The 21875-nt window shown below is 43.8% G+C and overlaps 1 protein-coding gene across 9 annotated transcripts in view; it reads right to left on the minus strand.

The window, feature by feature from the left end:
• Positions 1–21875, minus strand: part of dlg1b (discs large MAGUK scaffold protein 1b) — a 408802-nt gene that overhangs the window by 61500 nt on the left and 325427 nt on the right. For all 9 annotated transcript variants that reach the window (XM_084328063.1, XM_084328064.1, XM_084328060.1 and 6 more), the window contains one exon: positions 135–261. In XM_084328063.1, the coding sequence (XP_084184189.1) occupies positions 135–261 (127 nt within the window). The remainder of the gene's footprint in view (positions 1–134; positions 262–21875) is intronic.

Genomic DNA, 21875 nt, shown 5'->3' on the forward strand with positions numbered 1-21875 from the left:
CATCAATCCTCATCAATCAGTCTTCTCTAGTCCTCGCTCCTCTCATTAGTGTGATGCGACCGAAAGCACCTGTACGTTGTCAGTGTGTGCATTTTATCACTACATGAGGGGGAGAATAATGGCTTCAGCCTTACCTGGTGACATCGTCATCTCCCAGCATGCTCTTGGGGGTGGGGGAGTAGCGTCCCGAGGGGGCTGGTGGGAGGGACTGGCCCAGGAAGCTGGGTGGACTGATATGGTTCTCCATGTGCTGGGAGTAGGCTGTCAATGAGAGAGAGAGACATAGACTGTCAACGAGAGAGAGAGAGACATAGAGACATAGGCTGTCAACGAGAGAGAGAGAGAGAGAGAGAGAGAGAGAGAGAGAGAGAGACATAGGCTGTCAATGAGAGAGAGAGAGAGAGAGAGAGAGAGAGAGAGAGAGAGAGAGAGAGAGAGACATTATGCTGTCAATGAGAGAGACATAGGCAGTCAACGAGAGAGAGAGAGACATAGGCTGTCAACGAGAGAGACATAGGCTGTCAATGTGAGAGACCTAGGCTGTCAATGAGAGAAGAGAGAGACAAGCTGTCAACGTGAGAGAGAGAGAGAGATATATAGGCTGTCAACGTGAGAGAGAGAGAGACAGGCTGTCAATGTGAGAGACTCAGGGCTAGATCCACAAAGAATGGATTGCACGGAGCAAGTTGCACCCTTAGGCCTAACAAAAATAATGGTTGGTTTCAGGTTGCCGACCGACCCTGCCGATTTAGGTGCGACCCAATATATTTTATGAGTTTTAAAAAAAAATTATATATTAAATTTTTTTTTTTTTTTTTTTATAGAATAAAGTTTCATAGAAATCTTAGTCAAACATTTAGTATTATGGATATTAAACATGCTGGCAGAGTACATGCATCCATGTTGTTGTGAACATTTTAACCCTTTCACTGCCACACGACAGCCGGTTAACCCTTTCACTGTGACAATACAGAAGGTTAGCCCTTTACTATCACACAACCGACGGCGATGCTCCATCATTAGCATCATTAGCTCCGCATCCGCGGAGCTAATGATGCTAATGATGGAGCATCGCCGTCGGTTGTGTGATAGTAAAGGGCTAACCTTCTGTCGTGTGGCAGTGAAAGGGTTAATTAAATAAAGAAATTCCCTATCCATAGTCGCCGTGGGAAAGAATAAAATAAAAAAAAAAAAAAATTCCCTACCTACCCATGGCCAAACTGACAACCAACCTGAAACCAACTATTATTTTTGTTAGGCCTTAGGGCCCGCGTCCACCTGCCTCATATTTATGACCGCACGCGTCTTTTTTCAATGTATCCCAATGGGGAGAGGGCGTATGCGGCCGCATGCGCCGCCTATAGAAAGTGCGCTGCAGGCGGCTTCTTTTTTCAGCTTTTTTGTGCGGCCGAAAGTTTAAACTTTCTTAACTTTTCAGAGCGATGCGCCGAGCTCATTTTCAGACAACCAATCACAGCCATTCATATCTACCACTCTCTGTTTGTAACCTGACACCGGAGCTGCCTGCCTGTCTTGGCTGTCTCCCACAGTAGACGGGCCATTGAGATTCGCGACAAAACACAAATACACTAATAATAATAACTACACGAATACACTACTAAAAAGCTAATAAAAAGCAAAGGGCGAACTGTGGTGTCGGGCAATAACTATATATATAATTAATATACAATAAAGTTATTAAAATATTCTATAATATGTGCAAAACCGCGGCATGAAAAAACGATAAAAGGATGGCTGTAGATTTCTTTCTGTCATCTACAAGATGCGCTTCATGCCAGCGCTGCCGGCGCACTATCAGTGTTTTTGTGAGCCTTACAATTCATTATGAGTTGAAAATGGGGGACCCTGGTGTAAACAAGATGAAAGTCTTTCTCTGGTCTGCATCCCCTTAACAATTATGTGTATTGAGCCGTACTGTATTGTACACATTCTGCAATCTGTTAATAAAATTTTCATTCAATCAATCACCGCACAGAAAAACATTCTACAGCCCTAGAAAATAGTATTTAATCTTTTACCAAGAATTACAATGATTGAGTTGAATTTAATTAAGCTTCATGGTTTTATACGTTGACACCCATTCATTTAGTATTATAGTGTAGCACAGTTAGCAACATTTACCAGAGCACCTGGTTTCACCTGGTTCTAAAGACTAGTCTCAGGCCTCAAGAAAGACTAATTAATTTAGTCAGTAGGAAGGACAATTGGGAGACAATGGAAGTGCAGGATTTGATCTAAGACACAATACAACTTTTACAAACCTGAATATTCCTGCTGACAGGTGTGATAATAATAATTAGAGATGGGACTGAATATTCGAATAGTCATTCTGTTATTAAGATCGATTACATTTTTTTTTACAATCGAATATTCGTTTTGAAAAAAATTAAATAAAAGTATATAATATTTATTATTATTATTATTATTTTTAAATAAAATGCTTTTTTTTTTATTGAAGCAAACACTTATTTAATTCCTTTTTATATTTAGAGGCAGCCTAATTTTCATAGCCTACGAACGTAGACCAATCGCGGTCACTCTCTTTGTCTGGGAACGCCCAAAACCAAATTCAATCACGAAGTCAAATTATACTTATTTTAGAATATATATATCAAATTTCATGAGTATTCATCTATATTTAGTCATCTAAAGACTATTAGACATGAACGTATGTACCAGTAAAAAGTGGGAATCTGTAGAATGCGTTTTGGGCGACGGTGTTGTAGGGTAGCCTATCAACTTAACGTTATACACAACACTTTCTGTTGTCAGTAGATGGCAGCATTGGTTTAAAAGGTGAAAATGTTGCGACTACAAAATGACTACAAATCCCAAGACCTTTAGCACCTAGTTCACAGGTCAGCACCGGATTAGGAAAACGTGATGTGAACATGCAGCGTTAAACTATTAATGCGACCTGAATATAGTGACCGAGAATGGTCACCTAATTATCTTAACAAAAGTGCATCATTAGCATTATGTTTGTTGTCTAAAGGGGAACATAATGGTACAATTTAAGATTTTAATGTTATCCGCATATAAAGGACAAATAAAACATCGTTAATTTGTAAGAAACCTCAATGAAAACGGAGCAGGGTAAATTATATTCGCTATTGTTATGAAAATGTGATAGAATCCTATAAAAATGTACGTATTTGGTCACCATTAATTGATCAAAAAGATGCACATGCTACTGTTTCCGTTTGTTTATTAAAGCCGGTTGATAGGCCAATGCAATGCTGTTATTATAGGCTATGATGGTGAATGGTGTCATTTTGATTTATTGTCGGTCAGCTAAAAAATTATTATTATTTTTTTTAAATGTATATACTTTTTCAATATTCGATATTACGAAACACGAATTTTCTAATAACACTTTCAGTCCCATCCCTAAATTGTACACACACCTGAATATTCCTGCTGACAGGCGTGGTGGAGACTTATTCCTGCCGACAAGTGTGATCGAGACATATTCCTGCCGACAGGTGTGATGAAGATTCCTGCATCCTATTCCACACTTACAACTAGCAAACAATGGTACATTATATATGGAAGACTGAGTGCAGTGATTCCAGCCCAGGCTTGCAGGGGCATGTGTTAAATTCTCCATTCAAATAGATCTACATGGCGTTGCCATTATGATACTTAGTCCAATAGTCCAGTTTCTCAACTGGCTTTTGTCAAAGACGCCATGTTATTATCGATTTTATCAATTAAAAGATTCTTAAAGAAAATCTGTAATGCTGTCAAACAGCAACCTCTACCTCTAACCTCTACTGTAAAAGAGCATTATTTGTTATTGCACCTTGTTTACATGTTTTGTTTTGGTCTGATGCGAGTTGGAGTTGAGTGGGAATAGGGGAGGGGTTGGCAGAACTCAGAACTCTTTTGCCAGAAGACGTTTAGAGAAATTCACAGTATAATTCACAGTGTAATAAGTATTTCTCCAGAACCTGGAGGTGTGGCCAACAATAGCAACCGCTCTCCCTACTCAACTCCAACCCACACATCAGACCAAAACAAAGTGCAGGACCAAGCGGGTCTCTGTCGCCTACAGCAGGGGTTCTGACTGTTCATGTCTCTCAAAGACAGAGGGAAGCTTGTTCACGAACCCCCTACACAGACAGACAAAATGGTGAACCTTCCCAGATCATATGGAATTTTATTTCCACTTTTCATGGAAATGTAACTTTATTAAATGGACTTAAAATATTCAAAATACTTGTCAAAAAGCATATGTACCAAAGATTATAAACGTGATGATGTTCAAGTTTGATTTTATTTGTCATGTATAAAGTACATTACAGTGAAATGCTTGGTTCTGTATGATATGTATCTTCTACCTATCCGATAGGGACCAAAAGACTGATATCCAAGGCCATCTTTCCAAGTGATTCCCGCAAGGAAGTGTCTTAGGCCCTTTATTGTTTATTTATAAATTTTTCGAAATAGTTTTTTTAGCATTTTTACAGCTTTATTGGTCACGCAGGACCGACAGAGGAGAGGGCGAACGGGAGGAGAGGTGGGGAGGACATGCGACAAATAACGACGGGAGCTGGGATCGAACCCGGGTCGGCAGCGTAGGTGCGCGAGGCACTATGGTATGCGCCACGAGGGCGCCCCGGCCCTTTATTGTTTTTAATTTATATTAATGACGTACGTACAGAACTTGTAAGTCGCTTTGGATAAAAGCGTCAGCTAAATGACTAAATGTAAATGTAGGTTGCTATTTAGACAACAGCCTGGGTGGTGAAACTATGGTTTTAAAGACCATACGCAAGGTGAGCGGCAGAACAAAGTTTCTGGCCAGGAAAGCTCAGTTTCTGGACGCAGCTAGTCTGATAGCCAACTCTCTAGTTTCATGTTGCTTTGATTATGCCATCCATTCATGCCTGACCAAAGTTCTAAAAGATAAATTACAGGTCTCTCAGAATAAGCTAGTCAGGGTAGTGTTGGGGCTAGCCTCAAGAGACCATGTTGGTAAACAGCACTTAGAGCAGTGGGGCTGGCTCCCACTGGAAGCTAGGTCAGTACAACTGCAGCTCAGTGTGGTCTAGGGCTGACCCCTATTAGTCAAATAGTCGACTAATCGATCGAAAGGAGCCGTAGTCGACTGCCAACCTCTTAGTCGAATGCAAAAAAAAGTATAATATTTATTATAATATATATATATTTTAAATGTAAACCATTTTTATCATTCTTTCCTAAAGAAAAGAGGCCTAGAAGCGTGGCTAATGCTAATGGCATGCATACCAGAGTCTAACTGCCTAAGAAAACAGGCACAGAGGCACTGAAAGAGGATTTCACCCATCTAATGAACACACTAGACTAGACAAATATCAAGATGTATCCATCAGTGGACCAATTGCATGCTTTTGCAGAGGACAAGAAGCCTTCCGTCGACTCCTTCAGACATTAACACTTTGAGTGCCAACGACGAGAAAGCTCGTTAGTTCATGCCATGCGTTGAGTGCCAAGAACGAGAAATCTCGTAATTTTTTTTATTATCGATTTCCATTCATGTTTCATCAATCTAGCCTCACGTTACCAGTGGGGATCTGTCTGAGCTCGAACAGGGAAAATAACGCCCCCTATCGTCTCTCCGGATGGTATTGCACCCCATTGGATTGGACTGAATGAAATGGATGGGAAAAAAAGAGTCCGGATTCCACATTTTACTTGTCAGGCATGTAATCGGAGACGATCCCACTCATTGCCCACCCTCAGAACAGCGTGGAATCGGTATTTCCAGTACCCAGCGTTGGATCAATAAACACGATCGATATTTGGAATGGCGATCAGGAATTGGAATAATCTTTTTGGAGAACATCTGATCTGAGGTAAGGAATCTATTTTACCAGTCTTGGGATAATCAGAGCTCTTTTCACCTATATATCAGCGTGTCCCATATGTGTGTGTGTGGCTGTGAGTGTGTGTGTGCTGATCAGGAAATAAGATAATCGATTTTTCAGCCAGCTTCTCTAGCGTGCATAAGTACACATATACTATCGATAATCTAGCGTTTATTTGAAAACAATTCATAAATAGGGGGAAAAATGACAACAGGTTTTGTGTATTACAGTAAAGCGCGATTCCTGCAGAATCTTTTTTCTGGAAGTTTCCAAAAACTAGCGTTTTTCAAAATGGTATAAAACGGAAATGAACAGATTAAAAAACAATCCGTTTCGATAATGTTGACTGCAAACAAGTCATTGATAAGCGACGGGCGTATTAGACACATAGCCATAATTTAAGATATAGTTTATGCATTCGCAAATGTGCTCGCTCTCATTGAATAGAGCGTTGGCAATCCAGAGCCAACCCGTGCGGCCCCTGCTGGCACTCAAAGTGTTAAGCACCCCCACAGCCCAAATGAAATGATAAAAAAATTCAAAATAAAATAAAAAGATAGCCTACTTTTTTTTCTTCTAATTTTTTTTCCATAGTCGACTAATAGTCGACTATCGGCAAATTTCGGCCAATCAAAGTCAACTATCCAAATCCTTAGTCGGGGACAGCCCTAGTGTGGTCCATAACATTTTACAACAGTACCTCAATGATTACTTTCGGAGGAGTGGTGACACTCGTTCTCACCACACAAGAGCCAGTTGCTGATCTGTGCTATAGGTTCAAAACCAACATGGGTAAATGTTCATTTAGATTAGGTGGAGCGACAAACTGGAATATGTTGCCTTTGCCGTTAAAGAGTACAAGCAGCCAGCACCTTTTTAAGAAAAAGGTAAAAACCTGGCTCTTTGAAAATGTGAAAGCTTAAGAACATGTTCATGTAAATTATATGAATATTTGTTGTATTGTTTTTATGTCTGAGACCAAGGACCACAATGGAAATAGGTCCATGACTTTATTGTGCCTATCGTTGACGTTTTGCTTGAGATGCATGTCATGTGTTTTTTTTTACTGAATGTCAAATAAATCAAATCAAAGCCCCCTGTGCTAGATAATAACAAGATAGTATAAAATAAGTATAATATAAGTATAAAATAGAAAGTCAAGAAGTCAAGTACGTAAACAAGTGTAAACAACAAAATTGTTCAGTATACCTATATACAGTATGTACAGCTGGTACAAAAATGGTGAGGTGCAATGAGGTGCAATAAGGAATAAGGAATGAGAATGCTGTGCAATTTCCTTACCAATAATATAAATATAAAGTGTAAAGTGTGTTAAGTGTCTAAAGTGGTAAAGTGGGTGCTACAGTGTGTTTATTTAAAGTGAGTGTGTGTGTGCTGTGGGTGTGTTGATGGTTTGTTATTGTTCATTGTTCATTGAGCATCCTGATGGACAGGGCCCAGGAGTTCAAAACTTGTAATCCCTATTGATTGATTGAACATTTTTATTAACAGATTGCAGAATGGGTACAGTACAGTACAGCTCAATACACACAATTGTTAACACTTTGAATGCCCATCACGACATATCTCGTGTTATCAGCCCAACGCCTGAATGCCCATCACGACAAATATATATATTTTTTTAAATTAGCGATCTGAATTCATATTTTATCAACAGAGTCTCCCGTTGGTACAGCAGCCCCTGTAGCAGCTCAGATTTGGAAAAAGCGCCCCCTATTGTCTCCCAGATGGTAATGCACCCTTTTGGAATGGACTCAATGAAAATGGATGAGAAAAAAAAACTCCGGAATCCACATTTTACTTCTCACGCATGTAACCGGAGATGATCCCAGTCATTGTGGAGCCTCAGGAATGCGTGGAATATGTGTTTACAGTACGTTGCATTGGATCAATAAAAGGATCGATTTATGGAATGGCGATCAGGAATTGGAATAATCTTTTTGGATACCATCTGATCTCAGGTAAGGAATCTATTTGACCAGTCTTAGGATAATCAGACCTGTTTTCACGGAGATATAAGCTTTTCCCCTATATGTGATATGGCTGTTTGACTGTGCGAGCGATCAGGAACTAAGAGAATCGATTTTCAGCTTGCGGCACCAGCGTGCATACGTACACATATACTATCGATAATCTAGCGTTTATTTTTTTTTTTGATCCACTTTTTTCTCCCATTTTTCTATATTTTCTCCCATCCCAATTTCGTATCATCCAATTCAACCCTCCCCTGTCACGAACGCTGTTTCTTGCCTCCCACAAGCCGGCTGCAATGTGGACTAAGTCATACATAGCACAAGTCCCCTCCGGTACTTGAGGTAACAGCAGTCGCAATCTAGCGTTTATTTGAAAACGATTCATAAATAGGCCGAAAAATGACAACGTTCTAGAATATTCCAGTACAGGGCGTTTATCACGGACATTTTTGCTATAAAACGGAAATGAACCGATAAAAAAACAATCCGCTTCGACAATGTTGACTGGAAAATGAGTCATTGATAAGCGACGGGCAGATTAGACACATAGCCATAATTTAAAACATAGATTAGGCGATATTACCGCTAACATTGAAGTGGATGGTGGGCATTCAAGCACTAAATGTGTGCCCCCTGCTGGGCACTGAAAGTGTTAAGGGGATGCAGACCAGAGAAAGACTTTCGTCTTGTTTACATCAGGGTCCCCCATTTTCAATTCATAATGAGTTGAAATGAATGAATCCAAATCTGATCCGATCAGATAGGGATTAAACGTTTTGAACTCCTGGGCCCTGGGGATAGAAGCTCCTACTGAGTCTCTCTGTGCTTGCCATGAGACTCCGGTATCGCTTGCCTGACCGCAGCAGTTCAAAGAGGCAGTTGTTTGGGTGGCTGGGGTCTCTGATTATTCTCTTAAGGCGGCGGTTACACCTTTCGTATCATCTTCGTATTGTTTTCATATGCGTATCGCCGCGACGTCGTGCGCCTCGAGTCACACTTTCGTTTTTTTCCGTTTTTGTCACCCGAGCACACTGATGTAGTACACTGCCAAAGCAGTAGGTGGCAGTAGGTGGCAAACATGAAGGCAATTTCAACCAATCAGAACGAATGTGCCAATACACTTCCTGGAAGCTCCAGCAAAGAAAATGTCAATAAGGCAGGCGCCTATGCCGCGCCACCATCTTGCCTATTTACTCAATGCAGCAATTATTTTTCAGCAAAGCCTAATAAAAGTGCAATAAACAAAACGGATACATTCACTGTGTGTTCTGCCTGTCATTTGTTGATGAAACAAAACTAACATCAACACAAGTGACCACCAAGAGCGGATAGTTTAGTCTAAAAAACGATCGGTAGCATTGTTAGCTGCATGCTAACGTCAATGGAGTATGCCATTATAACAATATAGCATTGTGGCTAGAAGCTAACGTTAGCTCACGCTACTTAGCCAGCACCAAAACTGATGATATCGCGAGCTATCAGTAGTTAGATAACATTAGAGACAACGCTGTGTGTATTAAACAAAGGTGAATAGATGACTGGGCCATTTGTTTAATGCTTGTTAAGTTGAAAGAGGAGCTCTGAGCTAACAGGGTCTGAATCCTGATAGCTCACGTTAGCCAGCTGCTCATGCAATCGGTAATGCTAGCAGAATGAATGGATGTAAACTTTATTTAACATATTGCATATGGGTACAATACAATACGGCTCAATACAAACAATTGTTAAGGGAATGCAGACTGTTGTAGCTTGGACTGGGGTCCTTATAACAATAACTTGACAACACATGGTAGCTGAAGCTATTTGGGACACGGAGCTACTGTATGTCCCAAACACACACACTGTTGTCACCGGAAGGGCACGCGATGGTATCTACTGCGCATGGGCGTTTTCGCAACAACGGCTAGCGTGCTGACTACACGCTGTTGTCGATTCGTTTTTTTTGCGTATCTCCAAACGCAAACACAATTTTGCGTTTCAGCCGTATCCACCAAAAAACGCCAAAAAACGCATTTCTGTGTAATAGGGACATCAAACGTCGTCAAAAACGTATAAAAAAACGCCAGGAATACACTAGTCTAACCATGGCCTTAGTCTTGCCCATGCACCGCTTGTTGTAAATGTCTTGGAGAGTGGGAAGCCCACCTCCAATTATGCGTTCGGCTGAATGGGCCACTCTCTGTAGTCTGCTATGGTCTTGTGCGGTGCTATTTCCAAACCAGGAGGTGATATTGCCAGTCAGGATGCTCTCTATTGTGCATGCGTAGAAGTTCTTGAGGATCTTCTGACTCACGTTGAGCTTCCTTAAGCGCCTAAGGAAGTAGAGGCATTGTCGTGCCTTCTTGATAACACTGTCAATGTGTGTGGTCCATGTCAAGTCCTCAGATATGTGGACTCTGAGTTACTTAAATGGGAACTATTTTACTATTTCTTTCACTATTTGGGCACTTTTACACAATTCCTGTGAGTCTATGGAATGAATGAATGAATGAATGAATGAATGAAAACTTTATTAACAGATTGCAGAATGGGTACAGTACAGCTCAATACATACAATTGTTAAGGGGATGCAGACCAGAGAAAGACTTTCGTCTTGTTTACATCAGGGTCCCCCATTTTCAATTCATCGTAACATATAATGACATACATGACATACAGATAGACAGTACTGCTACATCTATACATTTATGACATACCAGATTTGCAATTACAGTACTGTTTGTGATACAAAAAGAGTCCAGAAAGAAAGGAGTATATACATTAGGCGTAGAAACTGTACATTGGATTGGGTAGGTGGGGGTGGGGGGGGACTGTACATTGGAGGTGGTTGGGTGGGGGGGGGGTTGGGTAGGAGTGGGGGGGGGAGGGGGGGTTGGGTAGGAGGGGTGGGTGGGGGACACTGTACAACTGTACAAACAACACTGTACATTAGATTATTGACAAGACCATACTTGGTAATTTATTGTACATTGGAGGGGGTTGTGTTCGGACATTTACAGGGGCCAGTTTCGAGTTGCAGTCTCCCTTAGGTGTTTTTTGAGAGTGTTTTTGAAAGTGGGTAGTGATTCACATTCCTTTACAGCTTTGGGTAGGGCGTTCCACATTGATGTGGCATAATTGCGAAACGTGTTTAGTCCCTTGGTTGAGCCGAATCTGGGTTTAACATGATTTGTGGAGCTCCCTCTGGTGTTGTGATCGTGGTATTCACTGACCTTTGGGAAGTATTTTGTCATGTACATGGGTACCTTGGTTGTGTAGTGTATCTTGTAGACCAGGCCCATTGCAAGTTGCTGTACTCTGTCGTCTACTCTAAGCCATCCTAGGTTGTCAAAGTGGGCAGGGGTGAGGTGGGTTCTAGGAGTAAGGTCAAGCAGTAGTCTGACCAGTTTGTTTTGAGATGTTTGTAATTTTGTTTTTAGCGCCTTTGAGGTGCTTTGGTACCATGAGGTGCAAGCATAGTCGTAGTACCCTTGAATGAGTGCTCCTGCTAGAGTCTTCAGGGTATTCTTGTTTACCAGTGAGGAGATCCGGTACAAGAATCGAGTTCGTTGGTTGACTTTTTTGACATTGGATGCCATTTTGTCACAGGAAAGATTTGCCTCTAGGATGGAACCCAGGTAGGTAATATCTTCTTTCCTTGTGACAATATTGTCACCCACTGTAACTGAGAAGCCGTCGGTCTTGCTGAGTTTGTTATTTGAACCGAAGAGAATGGACTCTGTTTTGCCCATGTGTAATGATAGTTTGTTATCAGCGAGCCATATGCAGATTTTGCCTAGTTCTGAGCTGAGGGTTTTTTCAACCTGTAACTTGTTCTTGTCAGAGACCAGCAGGGCTGAGTCGTCCGCAAACAGGAACAAGTTGCAGTCACAAGCTGACGACATGTCATTTGCATAAATTAGGAACAGTAGCGGACCTAGTATGCTTCCACCTCTGTAATTTTGTATTCATTGTTTTGTATTTCTAATCAAGTCCTCAAAAACAGCATTTTTCTACCTCAAGATCTTAAGCCGTTTTGAGCCTGGGCTCCAACCACTGTGTGCAGCTCATCATGTACCTGATGCCACACAGCCACATTATCATGCAGCGGTGTCTCTCTGACATCACAAATCAGCACATTTTCAGATGACTCAGTTCAGTGAGGGTGAATATTGTGAGAGGAGAATTGGAAGAATGCGCCAATATGAGAATTAGAGACATAGATCCTATTAATATAAGTCGACATAGCTAGGAAACAATGCTAAACACTCAAAAAGGCCATTTATAAGATAGTTCCCCTTTAAAACTGTTCACTCTCTCAACCGGTGCTCCGTCGATGCTGAGGGGGCTGTAGTCCCTGACCCGATACCAGTGCATACATTACATTTTTTTATTTTTTTTATTAAATTATATAAATTATACTTTTTTTTTAATTTTTTTTATACAGCTACTGTTTTATATATACTGTTTTTTAGTAATAACTAGAAAGTAATGGTATTTATTCAACAACAGGTGATTGATTATGATACTAATACAAATCTATACACCGAGTATGGGGCTGCAGCACTGCAGATATACCCTACTCCAACGATCCACACGGACATTACACGGTGTTGCACTCGTTACCAAGTGGCTCTGCAGATATACCCTACTCAGCTACAAGGCTCCGTTGGAGAGGATCTGTTGCGATTTTTGCACAATAAATATTCAACATTCTCTTTTGAGACTCCGCCTCAGACTTGTATCATTTGGCACTAAAAGCTAAACATTGTCACCGATATGGCTGTCCGCAACATGTCATTAATTGTGTACGCGAGGTGGTTCAGTGACGACGCTAACATGAGCTAGGTTAGCTAGCATGTAGCTGCAGATGGAAAGACTAACTTTACTGGTGAAAATGTGATTTACGTTGGAATACTCCTTTGCCAACTTGCTGTACTTTGCTTGCAGGTCTGCAGCCATTATTGCTGGATTATGAATAGTCCCAACTTTAGCCAAGGTAACGTTAAGCTAAAACTAGCTCTTCAGCTAATGCTAACACCAGCAATCGAACCCATCAGAGCTCCCCGTCACACTGCTCTGTCGGGAGGATGGCATTTAAGAAAGTATCTGCTGTTAAAATGACAAACAGCATTGACACTTTAATTCACGGTCGGTTAAACACACGTTTGTTTTATAATGCTCACAGCAGACCGCAGTGTTGTTGATAAATTACGTGGGGATTTAAGTTCCACAAAAAAAGGTTCCGCACCGTTGCAATCGTACGGTGCACAGCGCGTACTGTACCGGAGGAGAGGTGGGTAGGAACAGGGTAGGAACTTGATGCTGGATGAGCGTATTGCTCCGTTGGGAGGCGGAGATAGTCATTGGATTTGGCAAATCACGCTACGTTTAGACTTCAGTGAACTTAGTCAGCACGAGACATTCACCATTTGACAGCAATATATGCGCGCACTGACAGTCGGCCAATTGACATTTCCTGTGAAAAAAAAATCCTCTCCGTCCCGGATGCGTCCCAGCAAAGATTTCTGTTCGTCCCAAATCAATATTTGATCGTCCCCGGGACGACGGGACATCGTTAGTCTCGAGCACTGATTGACTGTAAATAATGCGGAAGCGTTTGACAGCAGAGAACTTCAGCTGTTCCACTGTCAGCATAGCTCCAGAGTGCTTATAAATCCCAGCTTTCCCCCGCACTGTTTCTATGTGCAGTGAAAACGTCAATGCTTCTAATAAGCTTTGCAATGCATCCTCGTAACGTTAACGTTACTCAGGACCTAGCCACCACGCTGGGATGCACATCAAATCTCCCCAATTTCGACCCTATCCTAATGTCCTCCCTCTCCGAGCTGGCCTCCTCACTGAAGCCTGCGTCATCCCCCTTGGACCCTGTCCCCGCCCACCTCCTCAAGGAGGTGTTCCACACAGTCTGTCCACACATCCTCTCTATCATCAACAGCTCACTGGCTACTGCTACAGTTCTATCCACCTTTAAACATGCAGTAGTCCAGCCCCTCCTTAAAAAACCCAGCTTAGACCCCACCCTCCTCAGCAACTATAGACCAATATCCAAATTACCATTCCTGTCCAAACTACTGGAAAAAGCTGTCCTCACTCAACTGCTCCCCTACCTCCACCAAAACAACATTCTGGAGAAATTCCAGTCCGGCTTCCGGGCTGGCCACAGCACTGAGTCCGCCCTCGTAAAAGGTACTGAACGACCTACTCCTCATCACCGACTCTGGGAAATGTGCTGCACTGGTCCTCCTCGAGCTAAGTGCAGCCTTCGACATGATCGACCACACCATCCTCATCAACCGCCTCCAGCAGGGGGCGGGCATCACAAACACCGCCCTGGCTTGGTTCAGGTCCTACCTGGAAAACAGAACCTTCTCAGTGAACCTAACAAACTGCTCCTCCCAGAAAGCAAACCTCACCCACGTAGTCCCACAAGGTTCGATCCTGGCTCCCATTCTCTTCAACCTCTACATGCTCCCCCTCAGTCAGATCATCACTCGACACAACATCTCATTCCACTGCTATGCTGATGATACACAGATCTACTTACCACTCACCACAGATGACCCCTCTGGATTAACCCGACTAAAAGACTGTCTGGGAGATATCAAAGAGTGGATGTCACAAAACTTCATGCAGTTAAATGAGAGCAAAACTGAAATAATTATTTTCGGCACACCCACCTCTGTTACCCAGATCACCAACAACATGGGCACTCCTCCAGCTGCGCACCATCGCAAACATAAAAACATTCCTCTCCCCCAGCGACCTTCAAAGGGTCATCCTCACCCCCATATTCTCAAGACTGGACTACTGCAACGCCCTCTACTCTGGTGTCGCAGACAAATACTTAAACCGCCTCCAACTGGTCCAGAACGCAGCCGCCAGGCTCGTGACGGGCACCAAGATGAGGGACCACATCTCCCCAGTCCTTGTATCCCTACACTGGCTCCCGGTAAAACAGCGAATACATTTCAAAATCCTCATGTTCACATACAAAGCCATAAAGGGTCTCGCCCCAGCCTACATAAAAGAACTCCTGGTCCAATCAACCAGCTCCAGATCCCTCCGTTCAAACAACCAAATCTGCCTAAAAATCCCCCACACAAGACTGGTGACAAAGGGAAACCGGGCTTTCGCAGTCGCAGCACCGACCCTCTAGATTTTCTAGAACAAGCTCCCACTCAACCTGAAATCTGCAAGCACCCTACGGACCTTTAAGGCCTTGCTCAAAACCCACCTATTCGCCATAAACAATCCATGAGCTAGTTTTTCTTTTTCTCTTTTTGTATTGTTGTATGTGTGGTGTACTATGTCTGTCTGTCTGTTCTCTATCTGATTGGTTGGACTGCCTGTATTTTTTCTGTTTTTCGTTTTGTTCCCGTCTTTTTTGTTTGTTTTCTCTTTCTCTCCCGGGATGCGCCCCGGGCCGATGTAACTATTGGTTGAGGGGCGCAATATAAATAAATGTATCATATCATATCATATCAACGTAACATTAGCCGCTAGCTAGCCAACCCAGTCACACACAGAAGACAGCAGCTTCACACTAGTAAAAAAGGGTGGGAGGGATTGGGACTCGGGGGGGGGGGGGGGGGGGGGGGAAGAGGAGCTCTCGCTCTCCCGTAACATAATTACGTCTCGTTCATTATCTCTGGCTCAGATCTTTCACTGAGTGTCCTGGCAGGACATCATTATACATATTGCTGCCCTCCCGCTCCCGCCACCCTGGGCCTCTGCATTGCTCTGCATTAGTGTGTTGCCGTAGTGCCATGTAGACCAGCCCAGAGAGAGCAGTGATGCTGGTGGAGGCAGTGGAGTCACGTGACGCTGTGTAGCTCGTCGCTGATTGAATTTGACGTTCATCCTTCACGCCTGTGAGCCCCTGACAGCAGGATCAGTCAGGAGAGAGGGGGGTCTATGATAGTGAGCCCCTGACAGCAGGATCAGTCAGGAGAGAGGGGGGTCTATGATAGTGAGCCCCTGACAGCAGCATCAGTCAGGAGAGAGGGGGGTCTATGATAGTGAGCCCCTGACAGCAGCATCAGTCAGGAGAGAGGGGGGTCTATGATAGTGAGCCCCTGACAGCAGCATCAGTCAGGAGAGAGGGGGGTCTATGATAGTGAGCCCCTGACAGCCGGATCAGTCAGGAGAGAGGGGGGTCTATGATAGTGAGCCCCTGACAGCAGCATCAGTCAGGAGAGAGGGGGGTCTATGATAGTGAGCCCCTGACAGCAGGATCAGTCAGGAGAGAGGGGGGTCTATGATAGTGAGCCCCTGACAGCAGCATCAGTCAGGAGAGAGGGGGGTCTATGATAGTGAGCCCCTGACAGCAGCATCAGTCAGGAGAGAGGGGGGTCTATGATAGTGAGCCCCTGACAGCAGCATCAGTCAGGAGAGAGGGGGGTCTATGATAGTGAGCCCCTGACAGCAGGATCAGTCAGGAGAGAGGGGGGTCTATGATAGTGAGCCCCTGACAGCAGCAGTCAGGAGAGAGGGGGGTCTATGATAGTGAGCCCCTGACAGCAGCATCAGTCAGGAGAGAGGGGGGTCTATGATAGTGAGCCCCTGACAGCAGGATCAGTCAGGAGAGAGGGGGGTCTATGATAGTGAGCCCCTGACAGCAGCAGTCAGGAGAGAGGGGGGTCTATGATAGTGAGCCCCTGACAGCAGGATCAGTCAGGAGAGAGGGGGGTCTATGATAGTGAGCCCCTGACAGCAGGATCAGTCAGGAGAGAGGGGGGTCTATGATAGTGAGCCCCTGACAGCAGCAGTCAGGAGAGAGGGGGGTCTATGATAGTGAGCCCCTGACAGCAGCAGTCAGGAGAGAGGGGGGTCTATGATAGTGAGCCCCTGACAGCAGCAGTCAGGAGAGAGGGGGGTCTATGATAGTGAGCCCCTGACAGCAGCCTCTCTGGTGTTCGGTCTCAAGCTAAAGGAGCCCTTTGGAGAGGAGAGTGGCACAATGAGGCAGGGACTCATTTCATAGCCAGCATTCCCTGAGGGATGGCAGCTTGGGAGAGGGCTGATAATAACCTTCTCACATCATCACTAAACAGTTTCATTATCCATAAGCACTTAATTTATCTCCAGTCATTAAAATATCCCCACCCATTTGAAAAAGTCCACTATTATTCCTGTACCCAAAAAACCCACACCTGCTTGCCTCAACGACAGCCATGTAGCTCTCACCTCCATAGTGGGACGACAGTGGCTCAGGAGGTAGACACTTATTGCGACCCCTAATTGCGATGAGCAGGTTGGCACCTTGCATGGTTGCCTCCACCGTCGGTGTGTGAATGTGTGAGTGAATGGGTGAATGTGAGGAACAAAAGTGTAAAGCGCTTTGGATAAAAACGCTATATAAATGCACCATTTACCATTTTATGTACCATTTACCATAGCCATGAAGTGCTTTGAGAAGCTAGTGAAGGGCTACATCTGTTCCAATTTGCATACCGCTCCAACAGAGCCCCCTCCTCTACTAGCTTTACACGCATGACATGAGTGGCAAAGCATAACAGCAACACAATCATCAAGTTTGCTGACGACACAGCTGTGGTGGGCCTGATCTCTGCAAACGACGAGAGGGCCTACCTGGGAGAGGTAGAGAACCTGGCGCTGTGGTGCCAGGAGAACAGCCTCTCCCTGAATGTCAGATAACCAAAGAGATGATTCTGGATTTTAGGAGGTCTGGGGCAAGGAACTACAGCCCCCTCAGCATCTATGGGGCACCGGTCAAGAGAGTGAAACATTTCAAGTACCTCGGAGTCCACATTATCCGAGGAGTGTAGTGAAGAAGGCATGGCAGCGCCGCTACTTCCTTACTGAGTCAGAGGATATTAAAGAACTTCTACTCATGCACAATAGAGAGCATCCTGACTGGTAACATCACCTCCTGGTTTGGGAATAGCACTGCACATGACCGCAGCAGGACTGCAGAGAGTGGCTCGAGCAGCTACACACTCCATCAGAGGTGTGCTTCCCACTCTACATTTACACCAAGTTCAAGTTTCAAGTTTCTTTATTAGTTGACATGCTTTGAGAAGCTAGTGAAGGGCTACATCTGTTCCTCCCTCCCCATCAACCTGGACCCTCTGCAATTTGCATATCGCCCCAACAGGTCCACGGAGGACGCCATAGCCCATGTGCTGCACACAGCAGCATCACATCTGGACAAGAGGCAGGGGAACTATGTGAGAATGCTGTTCATCGACTACAGCTCAGCATTCAATACCATAGTCCCCTCCAAACTCATAGCCAAGCTCAGGGACCTGGGCTTGAACTATGACCTGTGCCAGTGGGTCCTGGACTTCCTGACGGGCAGACCCCAGGTGGTAAGAGCCGGCAACTGCACCTCCTCATCCATCACGCTCAACATAGGGGCCCCCCAGGGCTGTGTTCTGAGCCCCCTCCTCTACTCCCTGTACACACATGACTGCGTAGCACAGCGGAACAACAACACCATCATCAAATTTGCTGATGACACAGTAGTGGTGGGCCTGATCTCTGCCAACGACGAAAGGGCCTACCTGGAAGAGGTAGAGAACCTGTCACAGTGGTGTCAGGAGAACTGCCTCTCCCTGAACGTCAGCAAAACAAAATAGATGATTGTGGACTTCAGGAGGTCGGGGGTCAAGGACTACAGCCCCCTCAGCATCGACGGGGCACCGGTTGAGAGAGTGAACAGTTTCAAGTACCTCGGAGCCCACATATCCGAGGACTTGACATGGACCACACACATTGACAGTGTTGTGAAGAAGGCACGACAACGCCTCTACTTCCTCAGGCGCCTAAGGAAGTTCCAAGTCAGTCAGAAGATCCTTAGGAACTTCTACTCATGTACAATAGAGAGCATCCTGACCGGCAACATCACCTCCTGGTTTGGGAATAGCACTGCACAAGACCGTAGCAGACTACAAAGAGTGACACGTTCAGCCGAACGCACAATTAGAGGGGGGCTTCCCACCCTCCAGAACATTTACAACAAGCGGTGCAAGGGGAAGGCTAAGAGAATTATTAAGGACTCGAGCCACCCGAACAACTGCCTCTTTGAACTGCTGCCGTCAGGCAAGCGATACCGGAGTCTTAAGGCGAGCACAGAAAGACTCAGAAGGAGCTTCTATCCCCAGGCCATCAGGCTGCTAAACGAACAATAATCGCTAAACGAACAATAATCACTATGCAACAACCATCAAATGCACACAGCACACACACCCACACGCACACACTCACTCAAACAAACAACACACTGCAGCACCCACTCTCCACACTTTAGATCACACAAACACACTTACACTTTATATTTATTGATAAAGGATTTGCACTACAACTCGTACACCTACTGTGAATTGTACCTAAACTGCACCTCGTCCATTTATGCCTTGCACTATATAGTATTGTATATTAGTACACTGCACAGTATTGTATATTGTATGGTAACTACGTCTACGAACATTGTACATATGTCTAAACTGAACACTGTGACCTCTTTTTTTACTTCTAATTTTTACTATGTTTTTATTTCATACTTATCTTGTCATGCACAGTCTCTGGAGCGCAACAGTAAGAAGCATTTTGTACAAAAGTATTCTGTACTTCTGTATGACAACTATTAAAGAAACTTGAAACTTGAACTTGAAACTTGAAGATACAGAATACCTTCACACATGGAATGCTTTTTTCTGTTATGCTCCTATGAGGATCATAGGACACTTGGATCATACACATACAGCTCATTACAGTAATATTCCACAATTATTACATTTTAGATAGTAATAATGGTACAGAGCCTTGAGACAAACATATGCATATTCACCACCGCAAACAGACTGGCAGCCGTCATAGGCAGCGCCATTTACGGAAGGAGGGGGGAGTGGGTTGGGGTTGTTACAGGGCTGTAGGGGAGGGGGGGGGAGTGATCCCTCACACGAGGCAGCCGACAGTGCAGCGCCAATGCAGAGGAAGGGGGGGGGGGGGGGAGGTGGGGGGGAGTGCACAAGCCAAGTCCTGGGTGGGGGAGGTAGGGATTGCGGGTGGGGAAGCCGCTCGCCACTCTTATCTCCCAGAGGGCCTTCGACTCCAGCAGCTCCCTGTTTCGACCTTGGTCCAGGAATTTGTTTTGGCTGACTGACTGGCCCATTTATCCCAGCCACGTCACTTTAAATTTGATTTGAATAGAGTGAAATATAACTCTATTGCAGGGGTCAGCAACCTTTTTGACATGGAGTGCCTGTTTGAAATATAGTTGTAACTAGTGTGCCTCAACAATATTCCATGCATCGTATTTTTTTTTCTCATAATCTGGTCTTTTTAATGATAATTTTTACATTATTACATCATTATTGTTATTGTTATTATTAACAATATTATTATGATGGTTGTATCAACCCTAAATCTGAGTTGGGGGGGGGGAATGCAATGCAGACAAACAGCTGCATACAGTGCGACCATTTCACTCACATTTGCCCATTCATTTTTGGACACATCACACACCATCGAGCTATGTGCTGTCATAGCTCCACCTACAGGCCTAATGGAGAACACCAGGAGAACACCAGGATGTGAATGGAGGGTGAATGTGAGGTATATCGTGTAAATAAGTTTTGATTGATCGCAAGACTACACTGTAAAAAAAAAAATAATAATAAGTTACCAGAACTTTAAAATATTGAGTTCAGTTACGTTCAGTTAAGGTTTTCAGTTTTCAATCCATAATAAGTTAACAGAAAAAAAGTACACAACCACATTATTTCAACCTAATAAAACTATGTTTATTGTCATTGTTTTAAGAACACAAGTTGACTTGGTAATACTCACATTTTGAGTAAAAGAAATGGCTTTTAACATTTGCAATGTTCAATGAAATAGAAAAATAAATAATAAAATGTGTTGAATAATCCCACTGGTCACAATGGTGATCGTAATAATGTGTTTGTTATAAGGCTCTGCAAATGTTACTGAATGATATATTTCACTATAATAAAAAAATAAAAAATAAAAACAATTATATATATATATATATTTATTTTTTTATTTTTTTATTTTTTTACTGCTGCCCCCTGTGCCTATGCAAATGCCCCCGCGTGCCTATGCAGGCACGCGTGCCTAGGGTTGCCTACCCCTGCTCTATTGATTTGAGTGGAGTGAGTTTTAACAACTCCGTCCAAATGACTGAATGCATTATTAGTCCAAGTGTCCAAGTGTCTTATCAGTTCATTTTGGTAGATCCTGTGTGCGGTAAACAGATCCAAAATCTTCTTATTGCAGTCCAAAAGCTTCGATAATCCAAAAATGACCACGTCTTCAAGTTGGTAGCCTGATTATGATGTCCCAATAGGCAGAGAGGGTTAGCCTTATTCTGCTTCTTGAAGAAAATATGCAATCCACTGATTAGATCCATTTAGAGTTGATTTGAGTATAGTCCGGCAACCGGCACGAAGCAGAGCATAGCAGCGTCGGGTGGGAGGCCTCTGTTATGTATTACTTTCACATGGTGGAGGGATACTTACTGTCTGTGGTGTATATTCACATTGTGGTTTAAGTGTGCCGTCACTAATTGGTGGTTGTGATTGACACCGTTTTCTTTCTGTTTTTTTTCTTGTAATTAAAATGGCCGCTTTTGTAATTGGCACAGGTGTGGTGATGAGGCACCACGCCCTGATAAGCAGAGCAGAGTGCAGGCTGCAGTGTCGCTGTCGCTTGTCACTGGTCACTCATCACTTGGTCTCCAGAGTCTAACCTGAAGGGCTCACCTTGTGCTTTCCACCATTTTGACCATGTTTGCCGTTTGTCCATTTTTGCTTTGTTCTATTTTTGCCTATGTTCTTTACTTTATTATATGCTGAACCATGGAGAATGGAGCACCCAGCTCTCCACTCTTTTTGTTCTTTAGCTAGTTGTTTGAAATAAATATTGTTATTTTTGGTAACACTTGTCCGTTTTCCTGTGTCCACCTGCTTACATTCAAGGCCTACCGGGGAAACAAGCCCTATTTTCCTGACTGCTCAGG

The sequence above is a fragment of the Notolepis coatsorum genome (assembly GCF_963971535.1).
Source record: "Notolepis coatsorum genome assembly, chromosome: 13".
Lineage (NCBI taxonomy): Eukaryota > Metazoa > Chordata > Actinopteri > Aulopiformes > Paralepididae > Notolepis > Notolepis coatsorum.